Source organism: Sinocyclocheilus grahami, unplaced genomic scaffold (genome assembly GCF_001515645.1).
Source record: "Sinocyclocheilus grahami isolate Dianchi unplaced genomic scaffold, SAMN03320097.WGS_v1.1 scaffold560.1, whole genome shotgun sequence".
Classification (NCBI taxonomy): Eukaryota; Metazoa; Chordata; class Actinopteri; order Cypriniformes; family Cyprinidae; genus Sinocyclocheilus; species Sinocyclocheilus grahami.
The window spans coordinates 543418-559510 of NW_015505739.1; the positions used below are offsets into that span (position 1 = coordinate 543418).

At 37.5% G+C, this 16093-nt stretch overlaps 2 protein-coding genes across 3 annotated transcripts in view; both read left to right on the top strand.

The window, feature by feature from the left end:
* The window catches only part of LOC107556223 (centrosomal protein of 78 kDa-like), a 13188-nt gene extending 7841 nt beyond the window's left edge, over positions 1-5347 (top strand). For both annotated transcript variants that reach the window (XM_016239276.1, XM_016239277.1), the window contains exons 8-16: positions 536-600; positions 684-777; positions 847-949; positions 1114-1156; positions 1506-1643; positions 3308-3385; positions 3464-3618; positions 3773-3911; positions 4700-5347. In XM_016239276.1, the coding sequence (XP_016094762.1) occupies positions 536-600; positions 684-777; positions 847-949; positions 1114-1156; positions 1506-1643; positions 3308-3385; positions 3464-3618; positions 3773-3911; positions 4700-5089 (1205 nt within the window). In that variant the 3' untranslated portion in view covers positions 5090-5347. The remainder of the gene's footprint in view (positions 1-535; positions 601-683; positions 778-846; positions 950-1113; positions 1157-1505; positions 1644-3307; positions 3386-3463; positions 3619-3772; positions 3912-4699) is intronic.
* Positions 5348-9692: 4345 nt separating this feature from the next.
* LOC107556211 (calcineurin-binding protein cabin-1-like) overlaps positions 9693-16093 on the top strand; it is a 134075-nt gene continuing 127674 nt past the window's right edge. Inside the window, exon 1 of the mRNA XM_016239263.1 lies at positions 9693-9726. The gene's annotated coding sequence lies outside the window, so the exon portion shown is untranslated. The remainder of the gene's footprint in view (positions 9727-16093) is intronic.

Here is a 16093-nt window from a genome sequence, read left to right on the forward strand (position 1 = left end):
TATATATATATATATTTATATATATATATATATATATATATATATATATATATATATATATATATATATTAGTTTTAATATACTATTAATACTAATTAATATAGTTAATATACTACTATACTATTAATTAGTGGTTTAAAAGGTTTGATGCTCAAGAAACATTAAATATTATTATTATTATCAATGTTGAAAACAGTTGGGCTATTATTATTTTATTATTATATTTTTGTAGAAATCTTTTGTAACTTTATGAATCTTTTTACTGTCATTTTATTTCAATTTAAGCCCATGTCTTTCAAAGAAAAAGTTACTGATTTCTTACAAATGTTTGAATGGTATTATACTTTTTTATCATCTAATATTTTGGTGTATTTACAAATACATTACATTACAAACATAAAATGGGTTGTGAATGCGGTTTTATGTTGACGTAATATTCTAATGAACAAAATGATAATGGTACCTGGTCAGCACTTGCACTCTAAGACAGCAAGGTAGACCTCCAAATCACATTGTTTTGTCATTTGTCTCTTAGATAATAATGTGGTGAAGACTGTGCTCAAAAAAGTTCTCATGAACACTAAAAGCCATGACTCACAGGTCAGACAACTCTTGCATGTTTATATGTTTTAGATGGTTGGATATTGGCTACATGAACTCATTGTCGATGTGTTGTGTTTCAGTATCTGTGGCTTAAACCTCCTTCTCCCAAAAGCACTCTTGATCAATCACGGCAGTTAAGGAGGAAGAATGCAGGAAAAGCTACACATCGAATTGGTATGTGCAGTATTTTGTCTATTTATTTATTTTTTGTTCTTTTGGACCATTTAATGCCATTCTCTGCAGGATCTCGCCGGTCGTCGTCTGTAAACTCTGTGTGGAGGCCTCCTCGGCCTGGTTCAGTGGGGTACGTCCCGTGGCGCACTGCTGCACGGGCTGGCTTACAGAGGTAAGCACAAAGATGCTAGCGATATCACTTGTAGGATAGATTTCAGACAGGTTGAACAGGAACTGTTCCAGAATGTATCCAGATGTAGGAGTAGCAATTCAATCCTTCAATACTTCCATTCTAGTCAATAAGATGAGTGAACGTGTCTCTGTTTGTCCATAAAGAGGTGCATCACAGACTGATGGGCTGACAGACCAGAGTTTTCAAGTAAGGACTGTTTAATTGCTAAATTTCTTCATGTAAATTTTTACGTTGACTATTATACATTTAGTAGACTGACTTGTAAGTTGAGTCGCATTTTTTAAAACTCTAAAATCCGAAATTTTCGTATGCGTTTTTTTTCGTATTCGTCTTCCTTTCCTATCAAAATGCTTGCTACAGATGCGAAAACGCAGAAAATCTGGTCCGAATTTTTTATGACGGACGAAAAAACAGGATTGAAACAACGTGAAGGTCGTATTTATTTTTTTAGCGTGCAAACATTTCGGATGAGAATTTCTGCGAAGACCTTCAGTGTGGAATGTGTTGAGGATGTCATGATGGCTTTCTTCATCAGAACGCCACCTCTGTGCGGGTAACCGTTGAGACGGAGTCAGAGTCGGAGGAGGTGGATGGTGCAGATGTACCGGGTCCTCAGGAGAAAATCACAAGTTACCAGTTCAGACGACTAGAGAGGGAGAATAATCGATTACAGGTGCCGCAGTAACAGCCTGTCCAATTGTTCCCTCTCATGTGCTTGTTAAGAGAGCTAGAAAAAATAAAACACATTCTCACTTTAGTTTTTCAAGAGGTCACATGGATTCTGCAGAACTGTAAAGAAGATTTTTAGATAAATCTGTGGTCCTTGGTGATTCATAAAATGCAAGTCAACAGCTGCCGTCACTTTGAGGGTCAAACAAAAGCATATCAGGCGGCACAAAACGAATACCTGTGTTTCCTGATGATATATTGAGGTGTTGTTCAGTCTGTGCATTATTTACAACATTATCGGCAGCTCATCAGTTCTCAGTTCAGTGACTGTTGGAGGAACTAGAGCAATTTATGAGTCGGCAAAACCTAGCATCATAGGATCATGTAGTTACTTTTGGCAAATTTTGATTTGGAGTGACTGTCTGGCACATCCGAAAGTGAGTTTTGATTGAGGAACTTTTTGATTGAGTAACTTGATCTGTGCTGCTCGAGGCGCAAACTATTTCAGATGATTCAGTCTGATTTGGTGAACTGGTTATTGATTAAAAATAATGATTCATTCGTGAACCAGACATTTTTGTGTTGCCTGATATGCTTTTTCATTTTTTTGGACGGTAACCACTGCCTTGCATTTTATGATTTACCAACGACCTTGAGTTCAGCTAAAAATCTTCTTTACTGTTCTGCTGAAGAAAAATCATCTACATCTTGGATAGCCTCAATGAGGAAATTAACAGCAAATTGTCATTTTTGGATGAACTATCCTTTTAAAATACACTTTTCAGATTTTCAGTTTATTTAATTTGTCCACTAAAACTTTCCAACATGCATCACATGACACGAGTATTCCTTTCCCTCAGTTTTTCAGTAATGGACGTCGTGTACATTTCCACCGCTTCTCATATAATGTATTGCATTTGTATAGTTTAAAGCTATTTAGTAAAGCTAATTTTATGGTTAGGGTTGTATGTATTTTAAATGCACACAAATAATAAAAAACACTTTGCATAATTTGACAAAATCCCCAGTTGATTGGAAATGCACACCTTTTTGTTGTTTTCTTAATGCAGCATGAATCTCATACTTCATCTCAAGCTCTTCAATCACACTGCTGTAGACAAGCACACTAACTTAAACAAACAAAGCAAAATCGATTGGATTGGTGGTAAAGTCAAATGTTTTGAAAAATATATAAATAATGTTCAAACAATAAATATTGTAATGGCTTATGTTCATCCTTCCGTTTAGATTATTATTGTTAAATATGTAATAATCATGTAATTCTCATTTTTATGATTACTTTCCATAGTTTGAAAACTAGGACAGCAGTAAAATAACAAATATAATTCATGAATAGTAGCAAAGATAAATTATATCATGACAAAAAGTTCCAGTTTTATTATTATTATAACAACAACAAAAAATGCCCAAAGCTGAAGTAGTGTACAGTGACACAAGATTTTGATATTTTGTAGTCTAATGTAATGACAATCAGAATATTTGTTATTTATGTATTGTTTTTTTTGAGCGTGGCTTAAATGTATGAGATGGTAACTGGTTTGGTGCCGCTATATATATTGTAAGTCGCTTTGGATAAAAGCGTCTGCAAAATGACTAAATGTAAATATATAAAGGACAATACAGTGCAGTTCCTCTCTTCACGCACAGGTGGCGCTGGAAGAGTGTCGTCTGAGGCTGGCAGGGGAGAGGAACAACAGGCTGAAAACCAACTCTCGCCTGGTGGAGGTACAAGTATCCCCCGTTATTCTGCTTGTAAAATGAAAAGTTATGTGAGCGTATATATTAATATGTCTCTTCCTGCAGCTGGAGCTGGAGAATGAGCGTTTGCGCAGTCTGAATCAATCCCTGTCTGAAGCCCATCTCAGCGCCTCTGTCCTGGAGGATGAACATGTGCTGGAAAGCATCGAATCCTCCTTCCAAAAATTCCACGCATTCCTAGATCTGCTGAAAGACGCTGGGTCTGTCTGATCTCACATTTTACTACTATCTACTGAATGATTTATGCATTACTGTTTATGCCTCGTTTAATCAAAAGTCTTGATGCCATACTGTTTTTAAAATGTTGAATCTTCAAAAATTTCATTGGCATTTTCATACTTGGCTGTATGTTAGGCTTGGCCAGTTTGCGTCTATGGCTGGAATAGACCAATCAGACTTTGGGCTTCTTGGGCATCCTCAGCTCTCCTCAACAGAGAGGACACACGTCGGCCAAGAAAACCAGAGAAATGAGGAGAGGAGGGAGAGTTTAGCAGTGGGTAGAAATAAGAGAAACAAAAAATATTCAATAATAATAAAGAAACGTTTATTTTATTTATTTGTTTTGTTTGTTTTATGATTTATTAACTACTATTTAAAAGTTTGCGGTCAGTTCAATTTTAAAAATACAAATATATATTTTTATTCATGTTAATATAAATGTAATATAAGTGACTAAATGTAAATGTAATATATTGTATTTATATATACTGTATATACTGTGTATATATATATATATATATATATATATTTATATTCTTATATATAAACATATTTAATATATAAACAACATGTTTTTCTCAAATATATACATGCATGTGTTTGTATTTATCTATACATAAATATACGTAGTATACACATATATTATGTAAACTAAAACTTATTTTGGATGCGATTAATCGCGATTAATCGTTTGACAGCACTAATATATATAATTATATTACATATTAATGTTTTCATTCAGCAAGGATGCATTAAATTGATCAAAAGGGTAACAGAAAATACATTTATAATGCAACAAAAGGACACTTTGATCACAGGCATAAATTATATTTTATAATAATATAATTTATATATAATATTTCATAATATTGCTGTTTTAATTCTTTTTTTTTTTTCGTCAAATAACTGCAGCCTTAGTGAGCAGAAGAGACATTTTTGGAAAACATTAATAAAACTTTCAACCCCAAACTTTTAAATGGTAGTGCATTTATTTTGATTGATTTTTAATGTTTATCAGTATTTAATTACAATATTATTCTTATTTCTCTAATCACCACACAGACGGCAGACATCCCTCAACCTGAATCCAGGACTCATTCAGAACCTCCTGCTAACACTGAAGACTTTCCCCGGCCTCATTCCCAACAGGAAGTGCCTCTGAGTTCAGTCAGCTTGTGTCGTACCTCCCCACCTTTACAGGAGCCACTTGAGTTTGAGGCCCCTGAGAGGAGCCGAGAGTCCTCTTACTCTTCCAACCACCAGAGGGCTGACGGAGGCTCTCGCTCAGGCGGCTCAGTCAGTCCTCAGTCCAAAGCCTCAACGTCCTCCAGAGCGAATGGATCCGTGTGCTCGGCTCTTAACTCGAGAGCGTCTAGTCTGTCTCAGTTGGGTTCAGGCAGACAGAGCGCTTCAGGAAGCCAGAGAAGCGCTGCTGGATTGGTTGGGTTTTAGAGCTAAATCAGCTGGAGAGATCTTGTTATCGTAAAAACTTCTCTGGAATGTTCGTGGCTGCCGTCATCTTTATCTGTCCAGTGTGTTTTGAGAACCATGCTGAGAGAATGCTATTATTATTTGTTTGTTTGAGAGGTTGATGTTCTATAGGACATTTTAGGTACAAGATATTAATGCTGTTTAGTTATATAGACTATGGTTTGTTTGTAGTTCAGTGACACTAAGGTTATTATTTAAGAGGTTTTTTATAGATTTTTTGTGTGACTGCTAAATTGATTGATGTTTGTGATTGATTAAAAACAGTGAAATCAAATTTGCCATCTGCTAATTGTTGTAATGATTTTTGTAGAAATCCTTTTTCATTTGAATATAAACCTGTTTTTGTATGTCATGTGACCTGTCTAGTGCAATACTTGAATTTTTGCAGAATGAAATTTGTTAAATGGAGTCTTTGAATTTGGCAGGGTGCTATTTTATTCAAATAAACTGTTCACACTTTATAATAATAAATGATTACGATGATAATAATAATTATTATTATTACTATGAAGTGAATAGTATTTTTGAATAAAAGCCATATAATAATAATAATAATTATTATTATTATTATAATTATTATTAAATGGGAGGAAGTGCCTCTGCTCTTACTCCAGTTGCTCTCAACACGGGGACAGGAGGACTGTCAGTAAATGGGAAAACAAAGTAACTTATTTGAAAAAGTAACTACTTTCTTGTACTGTCTTGCAAATTAAAAGTAAAAGTAATGCAAAAGTAATCTGATTACGTAACTTAAAGCGATATTTGTAAATGTCTATCTATCGATCTATCATCTGTGTGTCTATCTATCTATCATCTATCTATCTATCTATCTATCCATCTATCATCTGTCTATCTATCATCTGTCTATCTATCTATCGTCTGTCTGTCTATCTATCATCTGTCTATCTATCTATCTATCATCTGTCTATCGATCAATCTATCATCTGTCTATCTGTCTGTCTATCGATCTATCTATCTATCTATCATCTATCTATCTGTCTATCTATCTATCTATCTATCTATCTATCTATCTATCTATCTATCTATCTATCTATCTATATCTATCTATCTGTCTGTCTATCATCTGTCTGTCTATCTATCTATCATCTGTCTGTCTATCTATCTATCCATCTATCATCTGCCTATCTATCCATCTATCATCTGTCTGTCTATCTATCTATCTATCTATCTATCATTTATCTATCTATCATCTGTCTGTCTATCTATCTATCATCTGTATATCTATCATCTGTCTATCTATCTATCATCATCTGTTTATCTATCATCTGTCTCTATCTATCTATCACCTGTCTATCTATCATCTGTCTATCTATCTATCATCTGTCTATCTATCTGTCAATCTATCATATATAATCTGTCTATCTATCATCTGTCTATCTGTCTGTCTATCGATCGATCTATCATCTGTCTATCTATCATCTATCTATCTATCTATCTATCTATCTATCATCTGTCTATCTATCATCTGTCTGTCTATCTATCTATCTATCTATCTATCATCTGTCTATCGATCGATCTATCATCTGTCTATCTATCTATCTGTCTATCGATCTATCTATCTATCTATCTATCATCTGTCTATCTATCTGTCTATCTGTCTATCTATCTATCATCTGTCTATATCTATCATCTGTCTATCGATCGATCTATCATCTGTCTATCTATCTATGTATCTGTCTGTCTGTCTATCTGTCTGTCTATCTATCTGTCTGTCTGTCTGTCTCGATCTATCTATCTATCTATCTATCTATCTATCATCTGTCTATCTATTTGGTAGGTCTTGTGGTTTTGTTGTGCTCAGATTATTCCACATATCCCAGAACTGATTATGGTTTATTGAATGTTCTATTTCTTGTAAACTTTTGGTCAGATGGTGCTGCTCTTTTGCTCTAATTGTGTCTTTGTATTGTTTTAGATTTGAACAATATTCAGTTCTTATGTTGGTGTTGTATGGTTCTTTATGTTTCAGATTAGATAATTTTCTAAGTTGTTTTCTTAATGTTTTGCAGTCTGTGTCAAACCATTTTTCATCTTTTGGTGTTTTTTTAGTGAATTTTTTGCCTTTCTTTTTCAATTTACTTATATATGCTGCTTTTTGAAATATGTAATTGATTTCATTTGTAGCCAAATTAACACCATCTTTAGTTGTTTCAAATTTTTTATTCATAAATATAGAGATTAGATTCTTCAGAATTCTGGGTCTGTGCTTTTAGTACCAAAAGTTGAAGAATGAAGACCCTGGATATTCCAACAACTTATATGAAATGAACGCATTAGTATTATCAAAGATAAACCTATTTTGTAAGACAGAGAGAAAATAACCTGTGAGAATGTACAGTATATGGTAAACAATTTACATTAGTGCAATTTTTTATTTTATTTTTTTGTGCATTTTTTGTCAATCTTATTGCACTGTGTTTGTGCATATTGTCCTTATCTGTTCAGGAGCTGTTTGCACAGTGTCTGCAGCATCTCTCTGATGTGGCTCAGTTCGCTGGCAGGTGTGGAGGTGCTGGGTGCAGCAGGGGGCCGGGCTGCAGCTTCAGCGTAGCTCTGTGCTCTCAGCTGTGGGGGCTTCTCTTGGTGTGGGGTGGCTTTTGGTTTCTTCTTGCTTACTGGTGTTTGTTGGGCAACAGGTGGATGTGAAGATGGTGACTGCTGGTTTACAGGTGCGTAGGGAGCCATTGGTGGGTGTGGTGGACGATGTGTGACGTTTGTCCAGGTGATGTCTTTCCTCACCGGGGCCGAAGGGGGATGTCTGGGCATGTAGGGGTGAATGGGCCGCTGGTATTCTGGAATTGGTAGTAAGTGTCTCGGTGATGCTGGACTGCGGCCCAGGGCTGCATCCTTTAGGGTCTTTGCAAAAATACGCACTCCGTCTCTGTGTAGGTGGAGTCCATCATACAGGTGTTGGAGGCCGATGTGGTGGTGGTGGGCCAGGTGTACATTGGGGAGCGCAGAACAGCCAAGGGAAATTTCAGCATTGATGCTGTAGATGATGTGTGGGGGTGTGTCTTGTCTTGGGAGAAGCGTAGAGATTATGATTCGGGATTCTGGGAACTTTTTGCTGGTGATTTCTGCCATTTTCCTCACAGCATCAGCAGTATTGTTGCGTAGTGAGTGAAGGTCGTTAGTCCCAGTGTGAATGATAATACATGAGGGGTGTCCTGTGACGTCTCTGATGATCTGGTGGGCGTGGCCTGTTGTGCTACATCGCTTTGCAGTGACTTTTTGGTGTGGGAAGAGTTTCTGAGGGTCTACAAACCTTCCATTAGAGTCCATGAGGAGGAGAACATCTGGATCAGGTTCTGGGGCCTGGGCGGGTGAGGCCTGTGTTGCTGCAGGTATCTCTGTGTTTGTCGTAGGTACACTTTCTGTGTTTGTGTAGTTTGATTTGTCTGTATTAGAAGCTGTAAGAAGTGTGTTGTCTTTTGTGTTTTTCTGTAACTGTTCTCTCATCTCTTGCAGCTGTCTGGAGAAGTTCTCTTCTTTTTTCTCTGTGTCCTCCTCTAGTTTGCATAGCTGTAAGCGGAGAGTTCGGTTTTCTTCTTGCAGCTCTCTGAGAGCTCTTGTGAGTTCAGTGATGGAAGAGTTGGTGTTGTTCTTCAGCTGCTGGAGTTCATCTTTGCGCTCATGGATGTAAATGTTTGTGTTAGTGTCTGAGAGTTGTGCTTGAGTGTGTTCTCTGAATTCAGTGAAGTCCAGTTCTAGTAGGGCTAAACTGTCTCTCAGTTGACGTTGGGATGGTGAAGGTGGAGGATTCACTGGGCCTTCCTCCTCAGAGTCTGTGCAGATCACACGAGTCTCGTCTCTCTCCTTCTCTACTCTGGATTTCAGCAGGGGGAAAATCTCCTCAAATGAGTTCAGGCTTGCTTCATTGCCTTGCAGTAGGAAGGTGCCTTTAGTGTAGTAGGTTATAGTGAGAATGGGGTTGTCTGTGTCTAGCATTTCAGCTTCACAAATAGTTAGTCTTCCACCTCGGCCTATTCCTTCTTTAAATACATGCTTGTATTCCTCACAGATGGCCAGTTTCCAAGCACTAATCATAGTGGTGTAGAAAATGAAGTTGTTCTTGATTCTTCTCGCATTGAGTTGAATATAGTCAGCATACAGAACATCAGGATTGTCTCTGAGAGTGTTCTCTTTGTGTTTCTTCCGTGCCGGCACGCTTCTGCACTTCTCTGGGTAACACACCTCCCTGCATTCAGTGTGCGCAGGGGTTGCCATGGTGATCAGATCTATCTATCTATCTATCTGTCTCTCTGTCTATCTATCTATCTATCTATCTATCTATCTATCTATCTATCTATCTATCTATCTATCTATCTATCTATCTGTCTGTCTGTCTATCTATCTATCATCTATCTGTCTATCCATATATAAATATTAATTAATTAATTAATTTATTTATTACTCTGATGAATCTCCAACGACTGATTGAGAAACAGAACATTAAAAACTGAGATCTGACACGTGATTGGCTGCTTGCAGGCGCGCGTGTACTCACTCGTCCAATCGGAGCGCTCGACACTGACTTCAGCGACTCTCCTCCGAGCAGGAGCTCATGCGTGCAGCTGGTGAGTAGCAGCTCTCCATCAAAGCATCATGCACGCAAACACAAAACACAAGTTTGCATCTGGACTCACTGGGAAAATATCCTACATTTATAAAGCAATAGGAAATTGTGCGTTGAATAGAAACGCAGTTTCTGTTGCAAGGCCAGCTGGGCTTGTGCTGCTAGCATTGTTAGCATGTTGTTGTTATTGTATGGCATGGGGTTGATAAACATAGCGCTGTTAACAATAACACTACCAATGTGTGCAACAGCACCGTTGTTTTGCGACCCATCTGATGAATGTCTTTGTATTGGTTAGTCAAGCTATAACAGTGAAATCCGCCATGATTGCAGTGCACAATAGATGTGTGTCATGGGGAAAATGCTCCCTCAAGAACAATGTACTTTTATTGCCATGCTATTGGGAGCTTAGCATATGCAACATACTGTCTGGGAAATTGGAAATACTGACCAATTTGATTATTGCATGGCATTGTGTATCTTAGAGGAGGTAACTTAATCTTGTCCCATTGTTGGGGACAAAAATACCCTGCACCAAGGCATGAAGTGAATTATAGAAAAGTATGGTGTAAAAGATGTCGAATAAATGTATGCTGAATGTAAACAGTGGTAGATACTGTGTGCTTGAAGTGTAAATGCCAACAAATCGCATCTTTGCAAATGCAAACTGTATTTTTTACAGTCACACAAAGAGTAGTCCATGCTATTTGTACTCTGTACATATTCTGAAGTTTCCGTTCACAATCACAAAGTTATTCAGAGTTTTCCTCTAAGTTACACCATAGCTGGATACATAACAATAACCCATTCCACGTGTACTTGGTGATGCCACAAACAATTTCATGCATTTACTGAGAATCTTTTCTAAATTAGGTACAAGGGACAATCAAGAAGAACATCAAAAATGTGTAGACATGTAATTATGTACAGTAATATGATATGCCAAAAGCCAACTTATTGAAATGTTATTTAAACTTATTATTATTATTCTTCTGAGACTAAAATTCTCTCTAGACTCTATCTCCTCCTAGAGCTTTATCTCTACAAACTCAGCCCGGCTCTTCAGACTGATCTAACCGGGTGTGCTATATCTTTTCTAACTGATTGGACTTACGGTTGTCCTAAAAATGAAGATTAAAAATCATAAAAATCCCACAGACTTACATTGACGGAATGTTCAGATGAGCCAAGACTGTTCAAACTGTCGAAATTCCAAATCTAAACACACTGAAGCCCATTAGACTCAATTAAGCTGCCGTTCATTTAGGCTTCCACTCTATCTAATATTTCCTATCTATCTATCTATCTATCTATCTATCTATCTATCTATCTATCTATCTATCTATACCTGTCTGTCTGTCTATCTATTAGGGGTGTAACGATTCATCGATATGGATCGATACGATGTCTTCTATCTATCTATCACATAGCAACCTAAAAACTCTGTGGCCGCACTAAATGGGGTGGAGAGTGAAGTTTTCATTATATTTAAGAAGAGGTCATGGTTACATTGTTTATTTTAATGGCACAAACCAGCACAAACGAACGGCACCGGTTTGGAGAGATTTGGACGGATAGTGACGTCACTGCCTCGAATTCTGTTTGTTATTTCTAAGAAGGGGAAATATATTTGATGGTCATTTCAACGGCACAAACGAACTGCGCTGATTTGGAGCGATTTGGGCAACATAGGGTGGAGAGTGATGTCACGCACTCAAAAAAATAATGATTAAAGGGGTCATGGGATGCTACGTGCACTTTTACAAGTTGTTTGAACTGAAATGTGTGTTGGCAGTGTGTACACAAACACCCTAAAATGATAGAAATCCACCCAGTGTTTTTTTTTAAACTACTAAAATGTTTTCCCCTTTCTCAAATCGAGCCGATCTCAGATGCCTGTCTGTGTGACGTCACAAAAACAGGCCCCTCCCACAATAGTTTGATTGACAGTAGCGTTTCAGCACAGACTGGACTGGTGTCTTATCTTAGCTCCGCCCTGAGTGAGCTGTCATCAGTCCTCCATTGTTTCACCGCCGGAGCAGATGCAGACAAGAATGACTCCTAAGCGATTGAGGTGTTTTGTTGTTGGATGTAATAATGAACAGCAGTCGTCATTTACTCCCGACATCTGAGCCGCTGAAGACGCAGTGGATTACATTGTTTCTGAAGTGAATGCTCCCCCGATCTACATAAATGCTTCAATGTTCGTGCGAATCATTCGTGATCCAGCCTCATCTACAGAAGAAGACAGTATAATGTTTTGTAATGAATCTTTGCAAATCGCCTTTCCTAATAATGTGCTAATTAGCAAGTTTCACGATGAATGCGGCTAAAGTAAACAGTCTCTCTGAGAGCAGCCCGGAAGAGAGGGGCGGGGTCAGCAGAGCTCATTAACATTTAAAGGAAAATGCTACAAATCTGCATGCTCTGGAAAGAGCTGTTTTTGACAGGGTAAAAAATGTGTTTTTGACACTACCACACTAAATTTTAACCAAACTATGTTACAGACTTTTTTTTATTAAGACCCTAAAGAATCATATCAACTTGTGGAAAATGGGCATTCGATGACCCCTTTAATATCACAAACACCAAACCAGCACAAACGTTCGTTTTTGCGGCACAAATCAACACAAACGTACAGTGGGTACGGAAAGTATTCAGACCCCCTTAAATTTTTCACTCTTTGTTATATTGCAGCCATTTGCTAAAATCATTTAAGTTCATTTTTTTCCCTCATTAATGTACACACAGCACCCCATATTGACAGAAAAACACAGAATTGTTGACATTTTTGCAGATTTATTAAAAAAGAAAAACTGAAATATCACATGGTCCTAAGTATTCAGAGTCCTAAGTACTCACACCCTTTGCCGTGACTCTCATATATTTAACTCAGGTGCTGTCCATTTCTTCTGATCATCCTTGAGATGGTTCTACACCTTCATTTGAGTCCAGCTGTGTTTGATTATACTGATTGGACTTGATTAGGAAAGCCACACACCTGTCTATATAAGACCTTACAGCTCACAGTGCATGTCAGAGCAAATGAGAATCATGAGGTCAAAGGAACTGCCTGAAGAGCTCAGAGACAGAATTGTGGAAAGGCACAGATCTGGCCAAGGTTACAAAAAAAATTCTGCTGCACTTAAGGTTCCCAAGAGCACAGTGGCCTCCATTCCTTAAATGGAAGACGTTTGGGATGACCAGAACCCTTCCTAGAGCTGGCCGTCCGGCCAAACTGAGCTATCGGGGGAGAAGAGCCTTGGTGAGAGAGGTAAAGAAGAACCCAAAGATCACTGTGGCTGAGCGCCAGAGATGCAGTCGGGAGATGGGAGAAAGTTGTAGAAAGTCAACCATCACTGCAGCCCTCCACCAGTCGGGGCTTTATGGCAGAGTGGCCCGACGGAAACCTCTCCTCAGTGCAAGACACATGAAAGCCCGCATGGAGTTTGCTAAAAAACACCTGAAGGACTCCAAGATGGTGAGAAATAAGATTATCTGGTCAGATGAGACCAAGCTAGAACTTTTTGGCCTTAATTCTAAGCGGTATGTGTGGAGAAAACCAGGCACTGCTCATCACCTGTCCAATACAGTCCCAACAGTGAAGCATGGTGGTGGCAGCATCATGCTGGGGGGGTGTTTTTCAGCTGCAGGGACAGGACAACTGGTTGCAATCGAGGGAAAGATGAATGCGGCCAAGCACAGGGATATCCTGGACGAAAACCTTCTCCAGAGTGCTCAGGACCTCAGACTGGGCCAAAGGTTTACCTTCCAACAAGACAATGACCCTAAGCACACAACTAAAATAACGAAGGAGTGGCTTCACAACAACTCTGTGACTGTTCTTGAATGGCCCAGCCAGAGCCCTGACTTAAACCCAATTGAGCATCTATGGAGAGACCTAAAAATGGCTGTCCACCAACGTTTACATCCAACCTGACAGAACTGGAGAGGATCTGCAAGGAGGAATGGCAGAGGATCCCCAAATCCAAGTGTGAAAAACTTGTTGCATCTTTCCCAAAAAAACTCATGGCTGTATTAGATCAAAAGGATGCTTCTACTAAATACTGAGCAAAGGGTCTGAATACTTAAGACCATGTGATAGTTCAGTTTTTCTTTTTTAATAAATCTGCAAAAATGTCAACAATGCTGTGTTTTTCTGTCAATATGGGGTGCTGTGTGTACATTAATGAGGAAAAAAAAATAACTGAAATGATTTTAGCAAATGGCTGCAATATCACAAAGAGTGAAAAATGTAAGGGGGTCTGAATACTTTCCGTACCCACTGTAAATAAAAAATCTGTCAGCTATACATGTCAGGTTTTACAGGGTTAAAGATAATTTTATTTCCCAGCAGACTGACTCAGATCTTGACTCTCAGAATCTGTGCTGCAGTTGATCTGTTATTAAATCAAGTGCTTAATAGTTCTGGATGCAGAATTCATCATCAGGCGGTCAGTGAGTGGACTGAGGGACTGCGGGGGTCCGTTCAACAGATCTGTTGTTAAAAGCGTGTGCAAATTAAAACTGACAACATCCCACAGATCTGAGTCTGGACGGTCTGGAGCTCAGCATCATGTCAGGACAGATCACATAGGCCTACATATAACACTATATTATTCCAGTACTAGTACTCGGTTTCAATTTTACTTGAGTAAAAGTACAAAAGTACTTGATTTTTGAAATGTACTTAAGTATTAAAAGTAAAATGTACTGATGAATCATTTATTTTAGCTAGCCTATATATATGTCTATATATTATTAAAAACTAGACATTAAAAAAATAGACACAGACATTAAAAAACATAAACACAAAAATAAAAATATTTAAAGAATAATTTTAAATAATAATAAAAACTATATCTCAAGCAACTGTTTTATTAAATCAACACACTATCAAAACAATCAACTTAAATGCACTTAAAATATAAATAATTTAAGTGTGCAACAAGTAAAAAAAAATACCATATAGTATTTAAAAAAAAAAAAAAGAGGTAAAACTAAATTTGTGTAATGTGGCGACAAGCAGTAAAATGACACTATATAGATGTCACGTGGGACAAAATATGTAAACCGAAATATTAATTTGATATTATTTCAAACTGGCAGCGGGAAAGATGCATGGATATGAATAATTTGTGTTATTTTACCTAAAAATTGCAGACGTGACACGCAAACACATGATTTCAACAGGCTCAAACAGCTCTTTCCAGCAGATTTAAATAGTTCACAAATAACGGACAGTCATGACCTAAATGTGATTTAATTTACAACAAACAATACTGCAATTAGTCCTAAATAACTTGGGCTACTTTTCGTGCTACCAGTCTCGCGCAAGCGCTCAAGCGCCGATATAGAGTTCTTGGCTTCATTTTTAATCATTCTAATTGAATCACTGAATCAGTGAGTTGTTGACTCGAAAACAGCTGCAAGTGGATCAGTCCAGATCACAAACCGAGTCAGCAGCTTCATTGAAAATAATCAACTCAACAAAATAACGGAAGCGATATGTTTTTATAAGACGTAGAGGTAAAAGGTACAATATTATGCTTTAAAATGTAATGTAATTTATTACAGTAAACACAACTACTCTGATAAAGCAAAGCTATACTTGAATAATGTAGCAGCCTACAGTAACGAAGTACTGAAGTGAATCTGGTAATTGAACAATAGACTGCAGCTGAACTGAAGCCCCGGGACAATCCATCTCACGAAGAAGGTAAAAGTGACTCTTGAGCGTGTTTGATCAGTCCGAGGCTGTTTAACATTCTCCTCCAGTCTTACTGATATTCATTCGTGTACCACTGTGAGAAACGCAAATATTGGATTAATCTTCATTGCTGCAGGTCTGCTCGAGCTTGTTAAGTTCAGTCTTGCGTACAGGATCACGCTGAAACACAAACACAGAGTCCTGCACCTGCTGAGCCAGAAATCTGCCTACTTGTTCTTGATCAACCTGAGCCACACTGATTTCCATGCAGTTTACCAAGAACCGACTAGGCCTTAATAAATAAAGATGTATAAGCAGAAAAGCTCTATTGACAAAACAGATGTAATCATTGTCATCAATGTATTTCTATTGTGTTTGACCCACGTTTTACGATTTAAAATTAGCTGCTGACACTATAGCTATTCTCACACTTTTTTCTTAGTTTTATTATTTTATTTTATAGCTAAGTATAACTAAGTATCTAAGTTTTTGTACCTGGTGTCTTTGGTTTTAATAATAAATCCTAAAAATATAATTTCACAGATTTTTGACCAGTATTATTACACCTAACTAAAACTAAACCATAAAAACTGAAGCAAGTGTTTATTACTTGAAATAAAATATAAAATCAATATAAAATATGAAAAAAAAAAAAAAA